The 20,017-nt window shown below is 40.4% G+C and overlaps 1 protein-coding gene across 2 annotated transcripts in view; it reads right to left on the reverse strand.

The window, feature by feature from the left end:
* USP6NL (USP6 N-terminal like) overlaps nucleotides 1-20,017 on the reverse strand; it is a 255,657-nt gene that overhangs the window by 104,698 nt on the left and 130,942 nt on the right. For both annotated transcript variants that reach the window (XM_082254346.1, XM_082254347.1), the window contains 2 exons: nucleotides 9,050-9,089; nucleotides 6,648-6,728 (listed from right to left, as the gene is read on the reverse strand). In XM_082254346.1, coding sequence (XP_082110472.1) covers nucleotides 6,648-6,728; nucleotides 9,050-9,089 — 121 coding nt within the window. The remainder of the gene's footprint in view (nucleotides 1-6,647; nucleotides 6,729-9,049; nucleotides 9,090-20,017) is intronic.

Below are 20,017 nucleotides of genomic sequence, written 5' to 3' on the forward strand. Positions count from 1 at the left end.
TTTATCCGCCGCATGGGTAGGTTTTTTTCACGGTACACCGTGCTATTTTCATACTAGTGCGCATGCGCACTAGTCTGCTCCTCAGTTGTCCCTTTAGGTATCCGGGGCTGTGAGCATGCGCACTGCTGCGCTGCTCAGCTGTTCCTGGCCGGAAGTGACGAGGGTAGGTTTTTCTCACGGGGTAGGTAATTCTCACGTTACACCGGCACTTACTCTGATACCCCTAATTTAAAATCTAGTGGAACTAACTGCCTTTAGAAGTCACCTAATTAGTAAATAGAGTCTATCCGTGTATAATTTAATCTCAGCATAAATACAGCTGTTCCGTGAAGCCCTCAGATTTGTTGGAGAACCTTAGTGAGCAAACAGCATCATGAAGGCCAACAAACACACCAGACAGGTCAGGGATTAAGATGTGAAGAGGTTTAAAGCAGGGTTAAGTTATGAATAAATATCCCTAGCTTTGAACATTTCAAGGAGCACTGTTCAATTCATCATCCGAAAATGGAAATAAATGGCACAACTGCAAACCTACCAAGACATGGCCGTCCACCTAAACTGACAGGCCGGGCAAGTAGAGCATTAATCAGAGAAGCAGCCAAGAGCCCCATGGTAACTATGGAGGAACTGCAGAGATGTACAGCTCAGGTGGGAAAATCTGTCCAAAGGACAACTATAAGTCGTGCATTCCACAAATCTGGCCTTTATGGAAGGGTGGCAAGAAGAAAGCCATTGCTGGAAAAAAAGCAATAAGAAGTCCCGTGTGCAGTTTGCAAGAAGCCATGTGGGGGACACCGGTAACATGTGGAAGAAGGCGCTCTAGGCAGATGAGACCAAAATCAAACTTTTTGGCCTAAAAGCAAAACGCTATGTGTGCTGGAAAACTAACACTGCACATCACCCTGAACATACCATTTCCACCATGAAACATGGTGGTGGCAGCATCATATTGTGAACATGCTTTTCTACAGAATGCTGGTCAGAGTTGATGGGAAGATGGATGGAACCAAAAACATGGCAATCTTAAAGGACTGTTAGAGTCAGCAAAAGACTTGAGACTGGGGTGGAGGTTCACCTTCCAGCAGGACAACGACCTTAAACAAAGCCAGAGCTTCAATAAAACGGTTTGGATTCAAGCATATTCATGAGCTAGAATGGCCCAGTCACATTCCAGACCTAAATCCAATTGGAAATCTGTGGCAAGACGTGAAAATTGCTGTTCACAGACGCTCTCAATCCAATCTGACAGAGCTTGGGCTATTTTTCAAAGAAGAATGGGCAAAAATGTCACTCTCTAGATGTACAAAGCTGGTAGAACAATACCTTAAAAGAATTGCAGGTTTAATTGCAGCGAAAGGTGGTTCTACAAAACAATTTATTCAGGGGGGCTGAATACAAATGCACATCACACTTTTCACATATTTGTAACAAATCTTGAAAACCATTTATCGTTTTCCTTTTACTTTACAATTATGTGCCACTTTGTGTTAGTCTTGCACATAAATCCCCAAAAAATATATTTACGTTTTTGGTTGTAACATGACAAAATGTGGAAAATGTCAAGGGGGTATGAATACTTTTTCAAGGCACCATTATCATCATATTTTTAAACCAATTGAAAAATAGGATTTGTAACAAATGGAGTTGCCACACCTCCTGTCCTGGAGATTCCTGTGACGGATTGTTGGGGACAATTGGAGTACATCTAATCTTTTGAGGGCTTCACAAGAGGAGACTCCTATGGCAATATTGTAGTGATGCAAATTTTGATCCCTCTTTAGTCAGAAGGCCACGGCTATCTGGTGTTACCTGGTGGATGCTCTTCCAGTTTTTTTCATGATACCTAGTTTCTCACATTGGTGGATGTGGTCATTTCTCTTCCCCTCTTTTTTTGGAGATTTAGGGTTTCAATTCAACATTTGGAATTTGTGTGTGTTTTTACTCAATATAGGAGTACCATGTAATTCTATGTGGGGTGAATTTGTTTTATTTGAATTACTAATCTGTCAAATTATATATACTTTCATGTATTGGATATAACACAGCATGATTTTTTTTGCATTATTTCTGACTATGTTAATATCTCATAGTATGTTTGCAGCTTTTTCCTTTTAATACTCTTTAATTTACCTAAGCACAGTTTACATTACTTGACACTACCAAAATTCCTATTTACTTTCTATATACAACTGACTAATCCAAGCATACATTTTTTTATTCACTTAGAGCCCATTCAGCCTGACAAGTCGCAGTCAGTCGCGGTCCATTGAGTAGTACAGGACCCGTTCTAATAGCTCCGACTTAGAAAAAGAGTCCTGTACTACTTTGGGGCGACCTCGGAGAGACTTGCATAGACTTCCATTATATCAAGTCCCTGCAAGTCGCGCCGAAGTCGTGGTGCACGCGACTTCACAGGTCGCCCCCCCCCAAGTCGTGTCGCCTCAGTGTGAACCGGCTCTTATTCTGCAATACATCTCCTATTTAAAAAAAAAAAAACACACAACAGAAGGCAATACAGCCGCTGAAAAAGACGTGTCAAAAGATGTAGTGAGCCTCTTCCTTTGAGCAGAACATGATTTACAACAATAAATCCCCATCAAAAGAAGCCTTCAAATGTTAATTAAATAATATTTTTTTCTGACTGCAATATTTTTGCATTTGAAATATTTTATAACCTCCTACACCTTGCTGCCAAACTCTTGATATACAGATAATAGTTTATCAAGCACAGGTTCATGCTGCACATGAGATACAGTTGTACAATCATCAAAATCCTCAGGGCACGTCAGTCTTTGTTATTCACTTCAGAACTTCTATACAAGGAATATACTTGCAGGCATTTCCAGCAGTGAGAGAGAAGCGGGTGAAAGAGGTTATCTACTGCATTACTTCAAGACAAGCGATTTTCAGAAATCTAACAGAACCTAAATGTCAAGGCAGCATTAGCAATGTGCTTAGAATAAAGCACAACCTAGGAATTCCAGGAGGCAACACCTTCCAGAAAAAAATATGGAATCAAAGGTTATCTGACACAATAAAGAAAGGAGAAAAAAGATTTTATTGGGGTTCAAACATTTTGACAATGAGCTCAACTTCCACTTTCCTACCCATTTTGTCTAAAAGCAAATGTTTATAGTGAGATGTGGTTCTAAAGATATGGAAACTGCTGAGATTCACCACCTTGTTGACCTCTCTAACAAACATTATCTTGGTCTACTGGGAAACCTCTGCATATACATTTCCTTTTGAAAAAAGTATTTGTTCTCTTTGAAGTTTTAGTGTCCATTCACACTAGTCCGACTTGTCAGGCGACTTGGTCAGCCTGACAAGTCACGCACTGTCGCGGTCCATTGACTGGTACAGGAGCCGTTCTAATAGGAGCGACACAAGTCGCTCCGACTTAGAAAAAGGGTCCTGTACTACTTCGGGGCGACTTGCATATACATTCATTTTATGAAGTTCGTGCAAGTTGTGTCGAAGTTGCGGTGCACGCGACTTCCCAGGTCACCCCCCGAAGTCGTGCCGCTGCAGTGTGAACCGGCACTTAATGTTATGTTTCATAGAAAACTAAATCTGTTGATCTCTGTTGACTCCTTTTTTTTTTTTTTTTTTTTTTTTTTTTTTAATGGTCAAGTGGTCAAATACACTCCTTAACCACTTTAGCCCAGGAGGATTTGGCTGCTCAATGGCTGCACAATTGCGCGGTCGTGCGACGCTGTACCCAAATGAAATTGACATCATTTTTCCCCACAAACAGAGCTTTCTTTTGGTGGTATTTGATCACCTGTGCGATTTTTATTTTTTGTGCTATAAACAAAAAAGCTATTTTGAAAAAATAATATATTTTTCAAATTTTTTATACGAAATTCTCAAAAAAAAAAAATGTAAAATCAAAATGTAACATTTTAGGGCAATTTATTTTCTGCTACATATTTTTGGTAAAAAAAAATTTGCAATAAGCGTATTTTAATTGGTTTGCGCAAAAGTTATTGCGTTTACTAACTACGTGAAAGATGTAGGTCATTTTTGTTTTTTTTGTTTTTTTGTTTTTTTTTTTTTAACTAGTAATGGCGGCGATCTGCAATTTTTTTTGCGAGACTGCGACATTGCGGCGGACAGATCAGACCCCGAACTGACATTTTTGACACTTTTGGGGGTACCAGTGACATTACTACAGTAATCAGTGCTATAAATATTCAGTTACTGTAAAAATGACACTGGCAGGGAAGGGGTTAACTTTACTGGTGATCAAGGAGTTAAGTGCGTCCCTAGGGGCGTGATTCTAACTGTCAGGGAGGCGTGTCTTGTGAGATCATCTCGGAGACATGCGATCCTATATAGCAGGATCGCATAGCCTCTGTGATAATCTAAGGGAGAATGACAGAGGGCTGTGTTTACATCAGCTGTCTGTCTTTCTCCCTCTGCTGCGGGAGATCGTGAGTGACCGGCGGCCACAGGCGCCAGAGCGAGCGACGTAGGGCTACGTCGCTTTGCCCAGCAGCAGCAGAGTGCTGCAGTAAATGTACGGTGGGCGGGGCTGAAGTGGTTAAAGTGTCACTAAACCCATATCATAAAAATCTATTGATAAATAGTGTATTACATGCTGTTCATACTCAGTCACTATGAGATTCGTTTTCTGTATTCTGCAAAAAAAAAAAAACTGGTTGATCCCGCTGCTCTCTATCTCCACCTTCTGTTCATATTCCCCATTGCAGTTGAAGATTCTGCAGAGCAGAGGTGGCAGCTCTGCACATGCTCAGTTTTCAGTGAGTTTCTATGCTGGTCAGCCCATATGACTATAGAGTCACACATGTGGGAGTATACACAGTGGTAAATGACAGCCCACTCCCTCCCTCCCTCTCCTGATTTTAAATATATATTTGTAGGATGATTTTAAACAGTTTATTGATCTTATTTATTTTTACTCTGTATCCCAAAGGCTTTTTTTTTTTGTTTTCATGTGACCAGCAGCAGAGTACTAGAAGCTTCTCCTGCTTATGTTTCGCTACAGACAGGCTGGGAAAGAGCTAGGTCATGTGACAGCTGTATATCAATTGGGAAAAAGGTACTTTTTATTAAAATAATTACAGTACCATCATCCACACAAAAAAAGAAGGGATAATGTAAATTAAACAGTATGTGTTTACAGTAGTATAACTTTAATGTCAAAGGTAAAACAGCAAAGTAATCAAACTGGATTTCTCTTTCTTTTTATCACTGGCAACAATTTTAAATAATGGTCCTAAAGTAAATATTTCACTCTAGTACCACATCCAGGCAGTAAACTGGAGGTGTGTAGGTCTCAAGCAAAAAGCAGTTCTTCCCACCAGAATTCCACCTCCTGAATCCCAAACTGCCAAACATGCAGTCATGCATCTCCTACTGTAGAAGGAGAAGCTGCAGTCCTATGTTTCACATTAAAGTGGAGTTCCACCCTAAAATTATACTTACCTCCATCTTCTCGCTCCGGGTCACCTGAAAAACAAATGGATAATCGCAATTTTTTTTTTTTTTTTACTTACCTTGTTTAGAAGAAAATATACTTCCCTTACCATCCACTTCCTCCTTCCTCGGCCGCGGACCGCGCCGTCACTTCCACTTTGCAATGATTCCTGGGAGCTGAACGTCATCGCTCCCAGGAATCAATGCGCCTGCACCGGCCCCGACGTCAGTTCCGGTGTAGGCGTGTCCTACCATGCAAAACAGCTTCGGTTTTGCAGAAGCTGTGCAGGGATGACGCTGCGGCACTGGAAGTGATGGCGGGGCCGGTGCAGTGCATCGTGGGACCGAAGAAGATGGAAGAGGACACAGAAGAGGATCACACTGGCTTCAAGCTGCCCACACCTGAGATGGCAGCGCTGGAGAATACATTTTCAAGGTAAGTATTTCTTCTTGCAGGTAAGTGCAACCCGGGACAGATCAGAGGCTAGCCATTGTGGAATGCACTAGCCCTGACTGTCCCGGGGGTATTTTTATTAAAACAAACGTTCACTGGGTGGAACTCTGCTTTAAGACTTCATGTACACACAGCCTACTTTGACCGCAGGCCATAGGAAAATGCAAAACCCACCACAATTTTGCTGCGGTTTGTGTTTCCTGGTGGCCAGCACTCAAAACGTTCATTTTTTTTTTTTTGCCAAAGCTCCTAAACCCAACTCCATAAAAGCCTAGGTGCCCATGTACATAATAGACTTTTACCATAGTTTAGGAGCTGCCGCGTTTAGGTGAGGTTAAACCTTCCCCCCTTGAATGTGACACAATCACGTTCAGCAGGGGACGGTTTAACTCCACCTAAACGCAGCAGCTCCTAAACATGGGCACTTCTATGGAGTTGAGTTTAGGAGCTTTGGCAAAAAAGGAAAAAAATCCAAAAGCTCCTAAACTAAAGTTTAGGTGCTGTAGTGTACATGAAGCGCTTTGCAATGAAAACAGAAAGAAAAACCTCAACATGTAAAAAGACCCTCATAATGGTGACAACAGTTCGATAAACCACAGAACTCCTGATAAATTATTCACAAATGGAAGATGACAAGTGCTTAAATCCTAAGTTAAAACACCAAACTGAAAGCATTTTTGATAGACCTGAACAAATGAATCATTACTATTTGATTTCGGTTTAATTCTACGACCCCCCAAAAGTGCATTACCTTTTCAGAGTTCTTGTACTTATCCCAGCTCTTCAGCATTTTTAGCCATTTGGAGGTCCTTTCAATTTCTAAAAGTTTATGCTGAAAATACAATAAATGATTAGACAAAATACAATGCTAGAAAAATAATCTATAGCAAGGTAAGGCAAACAAAGCTAGGATAAGTTCATGAAAAGAGGTGCCTGCATATACCTTTTTGTACACTTCTTCCCGGGCATTCCAGGAGCTGCTATATTCAGGGACTCATAATATGATGATACATTATTTTTCATCTCCAATAAACTGACATGATTATTGATGGAGCTGCTGTTTGCTGTTTGAAAATTCAGAACACGCATTTTCAGCACAAATGACAAAATATCAGTATAGTCTCCCTTCAAGTTAATATACTCCCTGCAGTATTTAGAAATTAGCTCCAGTGTTGATACAACGTATTCTGTTAGCTATACTGTAGAAATATCCTTGTCTCTCAGATAAGACATGCTAAATTTTTATGACTAGAGGAAGTTTTAAGCTTTAAAAAAATAATTAAAAAGATGTTTGTATGAATGATGCTTGTTATCAGAAAAAAAGTTGAGACCGGTACTTATCCAGCCAGTTCACACGACCTTAAAAAAAAAATAAAATGCACATACAAGTGTTTTTAATTATGGATCTGAACACACAGCTGCATTGTTTTCACACAGTTGCACAAACATGCACTGAATTCAAATCGGTAACAGAGAATCCAAAAATCTGCATAGAACGAATCACATTGCATGCGTACGAATATAAAACGCATGTATCGCGTTTGTAAGCATGTAAAACAAGGTCTAAACAAAGGGGAAAAATAAATTATCATTATGTACGCATATGCGTCGTTATGCTTTTAAACACATCTATACACAAGTATTTTATCGATCATTACACGGGAACTTTTCTATTAGAAAGCCCAAATTTGACATCAATAACATTTTTACAGCCAAGTAAATAAAGCCTTGGGGTAACTTTCACACTGCTCTGTAGCAAAATCGCCTGCATCTGTGAAAAATGGACCTTACTAAAAAAAAGCACCAAAAACGGAAAATTGCGGTGCGTTCTTTTACAGAAATTTCCATTTTAATGGGAAGCTGTGTTTTTGGTGCGGGTTTCACCAAAGATGCAGCATGCAGGACTTTTCAAAGAGTACTGCATCCCATAGGATTTAAAAGGGAAACGTTTTTCTTGCAAGGAAAAATATATCAGTGTGAAAGGGCCTTCAGAGAAAAAAGTAATGGAAAGATATTGTGCTTGTTAAAACTATTGTGCCTATATTCCGATTCATTCACTTGAGTGTAAACATTTTACTGATGTTATTACACAATTTTCTAGGAGAAAATTTCCTGCCTAATGATCAATAAAAATGTGTTTAAACGCATAAAGACGCATATGCATACACGAAGGAGCATTTATTTTTCCCAAATACACCCATATGGGAGAAAATATATTTCCAATATATTTAGGGAAAAAAAATTTAGAAATATATTGAATATGGCCAATATTATAGCATTTCAAATATATTTCCAATATATTTGGGAAAAATAAAAAATGTTTTTTAAAAATATATTTTAAATATATTTTTCTTCCATGTGGGCATATACATATGTTTATAAGCGTGAGTGCATAAAGCACATGTTCTTTGACACAGATTTTTGGATTCTGTGTTATGGATCTGAATGCAGTGCATGGTTACACACCTGTTTCAATGGATCCTTTGAAAACAAAGCAACTGTGTCCAGATCTGTAATTAAACACTTCTTTATGCATTTTTTTTTTTCACCGTGTGGATTAAACCCTAAGCTCACACCTGCGGGTTGCAGTTAATGCGTTTTATGGAGTTGAGTTTAGGAGCTTTGGCAAAAAAGGAAAAAAAGGTGCATTTTGTGTTTTTTGTTTTTTTTTTTAAGGCGTTTTTCACCGGTTTTTAATGCATTTTTTTAGAGGTGTCTATTGTAATGCAGGAGAAAATCAGCAAAAATGCATCAAGAATGCAAGCACTGTGTTTTTGATGCCTTTCTACTGCATTTCCATTAAAGTCTATGAAATGCAACCTGCTGCAGGCAAAAAAGTCCCTGACCCTTTCTAGAAAACGCACAGGTTGAAAACGCACAGATGTGAATGTGATTCATAAGGAAATCATTTTAAATGGACTGTAGTGCATTCCTGCAAAACTGAAAACGCACTACAAAAATGCATAGGTGTGACCCTAGCTTTATAGTTTGATGATTTGTTTAGAACCAGGTTTCAAAATTAAAGACCATGTAATCAGGAACTTCGTGAAGTTACATAATGAAACAGGCTTTTGGCTGATCCCCAAAAAAAAAAAAAAAAAAAAGATACATATAGATAATAAATAGGAATAAATACAATCGTAAAAAGTATACCTTTTCTATTGCTTCATCGTGAAATGGTAGTTCTTCTTCACTGAATAGGAGAAAACGGGGACATTTGTTAAGAAAAATGCTAAAGGAGATGCATCACATTTCTTCTCCTGTTAGAGGCAGTATAAGAACAGGCAAATGTGTTCACTTCAAACCCGTGATCGAAAAGAAAAATCATTATGATTATACCGTACTGATCCCTGAAAATCCTTCAGACATGAACAGTCATAGAAAATAAGATGTACAAAGATCAGCCATAACATTACGATCACTGACAGGTAAAGTGAAATATATTGAATATCTATTTACAAAGGTATCTGAAAAGTGGGTGGAATATACAGCATCTCACAAAAGTGAGTACACCCCTCACATTTTTGTAAATATTTTATTCTATCTTTTCATGTGACAACACTGAAGAAATTACACTTTGCTACAATGTAAAGTAGTGAATGTACAGCTTGTATAACAGTGTAAATTTGCTGTCCACTCAAAGTAACTTAACACACAGCCATTAATGTCTACATCGCTGGCAACAAAAGTGAGTACACCCCTAAGTGAAAATGTCCAAAGTGTCAATATTTTGTGTGGCCACTGGAGTCCTCTTCCACTCCTCCATGACGACATCACAGAGCTGGTGGATGTTAGAGACCTTGCGCTCCTCCACCTTCCATTTGAGGATGTCCCACAGATGCTCAATAGGTTTTAGGTCTGGAGACATGCTTAGCCAGTCCATCAACTTTAGCCTCAGCTTCTTTAGCAAGGCAGTGGTCGTCTTGGAGGTGCGTTTGGGGTCGTTATGTTGGAATACTGCCCTGCGGCCCAGTCTCCGAAGGGACGGGATCATGCTCTGCTTCAGTAAGTCACAGTACATGTTGGCATTCATGGTTCCCTCAATGAACTGTAGCTCTGCAGTGCCGGCAGCACTCATGCAGCCCCAGACCATGACACTCCCACCACCATGCTTGACTGTAGGCAAGACACACTTGTCTTTGTACTCCTCACCCGGTTGCTGCCACACATACTTGACACCATCTGAACTAAACAAGTTTATCTTGGTCTCATCAGACCACAGGACATGGTTCCAGTAATCCATGTCCTTAGTCTGCTTGTCTTCAGTAAACTTTTTGCGGGCTTTCTTGTGCATCATCTTTAGAAGAGGCTTCGTTCTGCGACGACAACCATGCAGACCAATTTGATGCAGTGTGCGGCGTATGGTCTGATCACTGAAAGGCTGAGCCCCCCCCCCCTGCCCCACCCCTTCAACCTCTGCAGTAATGCTGGCAGCACACATATGTCTATTTCCCAAAGACAACCTCTGGATATGACGCTGAGCAAGTGCACTCAACTTCTTTAGTCGACCATGGAGAGGCCTGTTGTGAGTGAAACCTATCCTGGTAAACCGCTGTATGGTCTTGGCCACCTTGCTGCAGCTCAGTTTCGGGGTCTTGGCAATCTTCTTATAGCCTAGGCCATCTTTATGTAGAGCAACAATTTATTTTTTTCAGCTTCAGAGTTCTTGGCCATGAGGTGCCATGTTGAACTTCCAGTGACCAGTATGAGAGAGAGAGCGAGAACACTAAATTTAACACACCTGCTCCCCATTCACACCTGAGATCTTGTAACTAGTAACTAAAGACTCAAATGACATCGGGGAGGGAAATTGGTTAATTTTTCACGTCGGGGTGTACTCCCTTTTGTTGCCAGCGGTTTAGACATTAATGGCTGTGTGTTGAGTTATTTTGAGGGACAGCAAATTTACGCTGTTATACAAGCTGTACACTCACTACTTTACGTTGTAGCAAAGTGTCATTTCTTCAGAGCCGTCACATGAAAAGCTATAATAAAATATTTACAAAAATGTGAGGGGTGTACTCACTTTTGTGAGATACTGTATTAGGCAGTAAATGAACACATTGTCCCTGAAGTTGTTGTGTTGAAAGTAGAAACATTGGGAAAGTGTAAGGATTTGAGGGACTTTGACAAGGGTCAAATTGTAATATACTATAATGGATTATCAGTGTTCAACAGCAATTCCTTAAGCCCGGTACCTGGGCCAAATGCCAGGCGACATCAGCCGGTTCAATAAAAACCAGCTGACATTTGGCCCATGTGTAAGGCAGCTGATTCCACAGAAGTCGCCGGACGCACATGCTGGAAAACCAGCAGCTGACCATCTCCTGATCAGCGGCTGAGAGCGCTGACCGGCAAGTTCTGGCGGGGGCGTATCCCTGTCAGAACACAATAGCTCAGTGGGGGAGATCGCTGTACTAATGTCGGATAGTTAGTACAGTGGCTCCAACCTGAGCTGCCAGTTTTTTTTTTTTTTTCTCGCATGTACCAGGCTTTACTTTAGGCTCAAGGAAGCACCAGCCAATCTAATTCTTTAGCTATATATTAGATTATAATTTAACAAAAGTAGCTGATGCGAATACTGGGGTTACCTGTAATGAAAATCAATGCACCCTATCGTGGCACAGGGTACCTTCCGGCCAGAAAAAAGGGCCCTGCCCCTTTAAAGATCGCTAGGATTTTCACTGAAGTTAGCAATTTACCGAACTGTATAAGGGCCCATTCACATTAGCGCGACTTGTCAGCCTGACAAGTCACGCTTGGTCGCGGTCCATTGATTAACACAGGACCCGTTCTAATAGGAGTGACACAAGTCGCTCCGACTTAGAAAAAAGGTCCTGTACTTCTTTGGGGCGACCTCGGAGCGACCTGCATAGACTTCCATTATGTGAAGTCTCTGCAAGTCGCGCCGAAGTCGTGGTGCACGCGACCTCACAGGTCGCCCCCCCAAAGTCGTGTCACGCTAGTCTGAATGGGCTCTAACTCAAATATATTTTTATTGATTTTTTTTGTTTGTTTGTTTCAACATTGTTCATTTAACACTATTATTCAACACTAATCATTTCAATAGCAGCCCCAGTACCACAAAAATAAATTGAACTGAAATGTTCTTCAGTGTGTAATAGGCAGCAAAAAATGACGGGTACCAGTGTTGCCACATGTCTGAAAGCATACAGAAAACGACATGAAAGCGTGGCAAGTTGTTACATCCTTAGAACCCAACATCAGCCCAAACTTTTTCTTTTAAGTTTTGGATAAAGTAAATAAAGTGTATAAATTCTATAAGTATTTTTTCTGCCAACATTTAAATACAGAGATTTATTTTTGCATCCTCTGTTCACCAGAACAGGGTGTAAGTGGAGGGTCTTCAACAAGAGCAGCAATAGAAGCACTTTTTGATAACAGGGTGGGGAGGAGGTAAAACATCAATATTTTTTATGGTTTTTTGAGGTCGGTATGACAGGAGAAAACACTCACAATGGAGACCCAGACAGTGGAGAGGAAAAAAAAAAAAAGGTTTAAATTATTTCCCACTTTTTTAAATAAAAAAAAATGATTAGAGCTGTGCATTCATTTTTAAAATTCTGATCACTCAAACCCTGCCCTCAAGTTCCCCAAACAAAGCAATTTACCAGCAGGTAAACCGGCTCTATACTCAAGTGTTTCAGATACACTCTTCTACTGTATAGCCTATTCGTTTCCAAAGAATTATTATTTTTAAAAAAATTGCATCGATATTATAAAAAGTAGGTTTATTTTCAGCCATTTTAACAGCTGTCAATGAATCAGTTAAATTAGTTCAAGCTTTCCAGGAGTGGAGAACGGACTCTGGAATTATACGGTATTTTTATTTAAATGAGCTGAGAGAACGCTGACAATGCCAAACCACTCTCGTCTGCAGATGGTGAAGTGACTTTGCAATTTATTTTTTTCAAAAGACTGGGACTTGGGTTTAGCATAAGCTGTAATAATTTACCAGGTTCACAGAAACAGACAAAACAATGCTCATTAACAACACACAAGAGACATTACAACCATTAATAAGAAGAACTGCATCTCAATGGTAATTAAGTGGATTTGGGAAGGGGTACATTTAACAGGACAACTTCTGAGGTGTGCTTTGCTTTAGATTGGGCTGTGACCGCATTGGAAAATCCCATAATAAAATATGGGTTTAAACAAATAAAAGGACCACTGCAAGCAATGTTAAGTTTATTGTTAAAACAGTAACAAATCCAAAATCCAACATCTTAAGCTTATCACTTCTTAGATGTAATAGCTGTATTAGTTCCCTTTTTAGACATTTTCTTTTTTTATCTGGCGATCCAACCAGTAAAGCCCCGTACACACGCGTCGAAAATTGGCAGGGAATTTTCGTCCAACGACCGATCTGACGATTTTCGGCTTGTTAGTATGATGCTTCCGACAACCGACTCAGACTTTTCGGCCGAAAAAAATCTGGTGTGCAGGCTATAAAATTTTTGTCCGCCGTCAAAACACGGCCGATTTTCGTGCAGTCAGTACAGATTTCGACAGGGAAAAATCTTATGAGCAAGTCTGGGCATGCTCAGAGAAGAAAGAACACAAAGAAAGCAAACCAACACATGACATCACTTCTGAAGCAGATTTTTGTTGGGCGAGAAAATTTGTGTGAAGTCTAGGCACATTCCAACCAACAAAACACCACTCTGAACAAAAGACAGACGATCGGTCGGCCGATAATCGTTGCGAGTGTACGGGGCTTCAGTCTGCTGTTATTCAACAGAAAAGATATCTTGCAGCTTTAAGGATGAGACTGACAGGGGTGCTTAAAATGATGAGCTTTTATTTATGTTAAACTTTTATACCCAAAAGGAAAGCAACTTTTTGCTGTAAACTGATTATAAAATGTTAGCTGGAGTTTAGCTTCAAACTGTTAGTGCATTTAAATCTTCTAGCACTTATAACACTCCCCTCCCCTCAAACTGACAACGCTGCTGTCCAAATCTGCCCCGAATCTGGCTAGAGGACAAGGGAAAAAAGCCAAAAAATAAATAAACACAAATACAGCCACTACATCTAATGATTAGTAAGCAGCAATATATTGCATATTTGGTTTTGGGTTGAATACCGCTTTAAGCAAGTTACAAGACTCTAAACAAAATCAATGGCTGAAAGTCTTGCATAGACAAATTGTGGCAGAACATCTGTAGAATGAAGATTGGATGAGTATTGCTCAATGGATTAACTATTGGGCTCAACGGTCTGCCTTTTAGTGCAACTAAACACTAATCAAGACAAAAAAAACAAAAACGTACTTAGAAATAAAAGTAGCAAACTGGTAAACTCATCAGAATATCTGAAAGTTATTTATTTTGCTAACAATTAGGGATTCCCAGTGCTATCGGAACTAGAAAACTTAAAATCTTTAATGGGAACTGTCAAAACAGAGATGAAATTCATTATTGTTATTATTAAAGCGTTAGTTAACGAAAAAAAAAAAAAAAAAAGGATCCTGTTCCCTTAAAACATGTTATATAGCACAGTGTTTGTGCTGTGTAATTCGTCACCCTGCATCATCTAAAAAAAAAACCTGGCTGATCCTGCCTGATTCTACCCTCCCCTGTAAACTGACCTCTGTATATCATAGCTGCTGAGCCCCAACACCGTGGTCAGTTTAGGTGCTTCAGTCATCCGCAGCTCTCTGTCCTCCACACTGTGCTCCTCTCAACCCCCCCCCCCCCCCCCCGTCTGTCTGCTATTGTGTCAGAGCCCACCCCCTTCCCCTCCTACTGCTATCATAAAATGTCTTGTTCTATATAATCCTTCATGTTCCCACATGACAAGTGCTCCTGTCTCTGTGTTTTATAAAAGAAGATGTTGTCTTTACCATATTTAAGAGCAGCTCCCGGCGATCAAGTGACTGGCTGACCAGCTCTCTCTCTCTCCTCCTCTCACCCAGTCAAAGGAATCACAGCCCCGCCCCCTGCATCTGTCAGACGGGGAGAGGAGAGAGCACGCTGGCCACGTGATCAACGGGAATCACTCTGAAATACAGTAAGGACGGCATTTTTTTAAATTAAACACAGAGACAGGAGCACTTGTCACTAGGGAAAAGAGGATTATGTGAAGAAGTCAAAGTGGGTTAACAACCACTTTGACCCCTTCATGCTAATCTAACACAAATATGCGGCCTCCCTGGACTGGGTTTTTTTCCACTGGGCCGCATATTTGCAATCTCCCTTTGTGCTGAGAGTGCTCCGCACAGCGCGCTCCCAGCACAGAGACTGGGGTCTCACAGAGAGCCCCGGGCCCAGGTGCTAACAATCAGGAACCAGACAGCGCGCTCCCAGCACAGAGACTGGGGTCTCACAGAGAGCCCCGGGGCCCAGGTGCTAACAATCGGGAACCAGAGCTCCAGATTCCGCGTTGCCTGATCGCTGTGATACCCTCTGATTGGTTATCACAGTGATAAGGCACTCTAAAGCCCGCCCCTGCATGTCTTTCCTATCTGAATGGGGGAGAGAGATGCATCATATCATATCTCCCTCTCATTGCAGTAAAAAAAAAAAATGCATGTAAGAAATAAATAAGAAAACAATTAAAAAAAAAAATGACCTAGTTTAAGGTTTGATCTAGGCCAGTGCCAGGGTTAGTGTTTAGGTCAAGGTCATGGTCAAAGTTCAAGGTCCAAGGTCAGGGTCAGTATTTTTTTTAGACAGGATTTTTTTTTTCTTTTAAATTAGTATCAGCATCAGTTAGGGTCAGTGACAGTGTGTTTTAGGTAGGATGAAAAAAAAAAAAAAAAGTAAACTGTGCACTATTGTATTTGGACTGTATTACTGGTACATAAACAACACCATACACATATGGTTATTGTTTTGATCGTCGGAAAGCAAGAGAATTTAATTTGGGTTGTTCTTTGGTGGAAGGTTATGAAAGTAGAAACTAGTTAGTGGCAAACTCTCCCATATCCTCCCCCTGTGGCCGCTGTAGTACCTTTAATACAAAACCATTAGATCCATGAGAGGATAGAGGATTCTTGACAAACTACAACAGAATATTAAAATATTAAAGTCAGTTTTTTTTTTTTTTTAATAACGAACAAGTTATACTAGCCTGCTCTGTGTAGTGGTCTTGCACAGAGCAGCCTAGATCCCCCTCTTCTCGGTCCCCCTGCCAGCACTCCTGGGCCCTCCCTCCTTCTAAATGCCTTTTTATGGGGGCACCAGAGCCATACTGCTGCTCTGTGTGTCCATTCAGACACGGAGCAGCAGCTTTGCCACGCTGCCTCTCTTCCCCCTCATTGGCTCACTATGGTTTCCAGTGCTATCTCAGCCAATCAAGTAGAGTCCCCGTACAGAGGACGCGATCGTGCAGCATAGCTGGATCGACATGGGCTCATGTAAGTATTAGTGAGGCTGAGGGTGGGAGCTGCACACGGAAGGTTTTTTTTATCTATCACAATGCATAGAATGCATTAGGGTAAAAACCTTCCGCCTTTAGAACCACTTTAAGGTTTGAGAGCATCTTTTATTAGAGAATCTCTATTTAAAATACATATTTCATATTAATAATGTGCCTTTTTATGCACTTGCATAATAACCTTTATGTACTTCCACCGATATTCATAAAGTTATGGTTCATACAGAATGTCCTCCATGCACCTTCTGCTGTGTTTCCTGTATTTCTGTTACTTGTATTTTTTATTTTTGCATAAAACTTAAACTGGATTACACAAAGTTTATTAAAGTCTCCAGAAGTTAACCCAGAATCAAGCAATGTAATTCCATGAAAATCACAATGACTTGTCACCCACTGCTCTGTACACACCATGAATCCCACCACTAAATTACAGATTCCAGGCTACGACAATGTTCATTTACAACCAGGAATCCCAGGACACATCACTGATCAAATTTTATCAATAATGTCACCCAAGATTCTCAGCAGCAAAATTAAATTACCACCACTAGGAATCTATCTTTTAGAAACGTGTACAGTCCACATGAATTCCCTCACCTTTGACTTGAATACCATTTAGGTTCAAGGTTTTTGGCAATTTTCAGCCTGTTAAGCCAAACTGCCCTCAAATTGAACAAAGGCACATTATAACACCATAAATGCCCACCTCTCCCAAGCTGTACTCTCTAACTGGGGCGAGAATTTAAGCTCTGACTCAGAAACCGTACACATTCCCTGCTGTGCCAAAAACCAGACTGACTGCTATATGCTCTCTCGTTGTTTCAGGAGCTTGGAGGGTTCCCTGAAACAGAGACAGTATATTCAGTATAGAGCAGTCATCTCAAACTAAAATCCAAGGACGGCCTGTACATTTGGTCACACCTTAATCTTTGGGCCACACTTAATCAGGATTAAACCCAATAGCAAACCTTTATTATACTGCAGTTTATCAATTCTTAAACAGGATGGCTGCATTTGTTTCCCGTTTTAGGCTCACTTTCTTTTATGTTCATTTGGAAATCCAGCCAGCAAGACTTTTTCACAGCACAAGCTCTCCAGCAGAATGTATTAATTTACATGGTTGAGACAAACCATTTAACACTGGCAGGGGTGATGAAAACGATTGGCTTTTATTTATTCATGTAAAACCTTTACCGCAAAAGGAAAAAAAAAGCGGTTTGCTGTAACTGCTTAGCTGGAGTTTGGCTTCAATTTGTTAGCGTATCTAAATCTGTTAACACTAACCCCCCACCCCCCAACTGACAATGCTGCTGTCCTGCCGTGCCTCCTGTTTTTATTACTCCAGAGTGGTGTCTCACTAACACTGGTGGTGTGTTACTGGCCAGATCACCATGTAAAAACACAGGGGAAAAAAAGTCAAAAGTAGAAAACAGATGCAGCCACCACACTGAATAATTGGTAAGCTGCAATATAATACACCTTTGGTTTGAGGTTTAATACCGTGTTAAGAAGTGTAAATGGTAGTGGCAAATTTTTTTAAATATAAACTTTTACTTACTCAAATCCAGGAGACACACAGTAAATCTGTGTGAGTAGACAAACATACTGTATAAAGTCACAGGTACTTCCCCCCTGCAGCCTGCTGATGGCAGGAAGATCCTTAGCGTGTTGCAGGGAAGACGACTGGGGGTCCAATGATTCACTCCACTGGTATAGAGAGTAGTGATCGACCGATAATCGGCAAAGTCGATATATCGAGGGCCGATATGCACTTTGCCCGATATATTGGAATCGGCCACCAAGGTGACCAATATTGCTGATATTTCGGGAAAGTGCTTGTACCGGAGTGATGCCTGCAGCTAGAGGCATCACCCGGTACCGGCGTCCATAGCCAATGGTCGGTTGTCTTTTAATGACAACCGATGCGGCTTAGAAGCCGCTCAGCTGTCATTACAAGGAGCGGAAGGGAACGCCCCCCCCCCCCCTCCCGTTGCCCTGGGTCTCCCGTCCCACCGGCCTGTACGGCCGCCGAAGACCCAATCAAAGCCGCATTCGGCTCTTATCAGATTTCCATGTAAAAGCCCGGAAGTGATGTTATGACATCACTTCCGGGTACTCGGTGCCAGATTTAAAAAATGACACCATTCAAAATAGCCAAACTTGGCATTTTGAATGCTTTTAAGTGCAGAGGAGGGGTTTGGGGTCTTTTAGACCCCCAGATCCCTCCACAAGAGTACCTATCAAGTGAAAAAAAAAAATGTTTTAAATGTACGAAAATATCAGCCAATATCGGTATGCAATGGCCAAAATATTGGTATCGGCAACGAAAAACCGATATCGGTCGATCACTAATAGAGAGTGACACACGCTAGTGAAATAGGTACCTAGGACACTGACTACTTTTATTAGTTGCTGTAACAACTTATTCTGGAGTTTAAAAGATGTATGTTTTTAAAAACACATTCTTTTCTTTACTATGCATAAAAAAACCTTTTTTAAAAATGAACATAAGTGGAACCTTGCCCCAGGATTGCTAAGAAGAATGGTCAAACATTCCCATAAGCACACTTCTAAACCTTGTGGACAATCTACCCAGAAGAGTTGAAGCTGTCATAGCTGCAAAGGGTGGGCCAACCCAATATTGAACCCTACGGACTAAAACTGGGATGCCATTAAATTCATGTACGTGTAAAGGCAGGTGTCCTAATACTTTTGGTAATATATATATTATATATATATATATATATTATATACACACACACACACCTCCTGTAGTATGGTAGTCATAGGAAAATCCTTAGCCATAAACTCATGTAGTATGGTAGTCATAGGAAAATCCTTAGCCATAAACTCATCCTGTAGTATAGTAGTCAGATGGAAGATACATAGCCATAAACTCTTCCTGTAGTATAGTAGTCAGATGGAAAATACATAGCCAGAAACTCTTCCTGTAGTATAGTAGTCAGATGGAAAATACATAGCCAGAAACTCTTCCTGTAGTATAGTAGTCAGATGGAAAATACATAGCCAGAAACTCTTCCTGTAGTATAGTAGTCAGATGGAAAATACATAGCCAGAAACTCTTCCTGTAGTATAGTAGTCAGATGGAAGATACATAGCCATAAACTCTTCCTGTAGTATAGTAGTCAGATGGAAAATACATAGCCAGAAACTCTTCCTGTAGTATAGTAGTCAGATGGAAAATACATAGCCAGAAACTCTTCCTGTAGTATAGTAGTCAGATGGAAAATACATAGCCATAAACTCTTCCTGTAGTATGGTAGTCATATGGAAAAATCCTTTGCCCGAATTTATTTCTGTAGTATGTAGGTCACATTGAGTAAACTGAAGGAAAATGTTTTGCTGTACATAGTCTGCTAACAGACTTACCTTGAACTTCCATCTTTTGATCACCACTACTTTGCCAAGTACAAAATGGTATATTTGTGGTGCATATGAATATATTCTAATTATACAAGGGCCAAGAGAGGAGCGTTAACTTCGTCTACGTGATGGTCAGCGAGACATTTTTCCTTAAAGTATAATGGAGAGCATAAAATAAACACCGACAGCCTGTCTCTGCAGAGGAATTACTCATTTAATTTACATTGAAATAGCCAATAAATAATATATGAGACTAGATTTAATGTGGAGTACAAACATTTTTATGAGAGCTTCAGGCAACATTAGAAAAATAAGAGAAAAGTGAAACAGTTT

This window comes from Pelophylax lessonae (assembly GCF_965119305.1).
Source record: "Pelophylax lessonae genome assembly, chromosome: 4".
Taxonomy (NCBI): domain Eukaryota; kingdom Metazoa; phylum Chordata; class Amphibia; order Anura; family Ranidae; genus Pelophylax; species Pelophylax lessonae.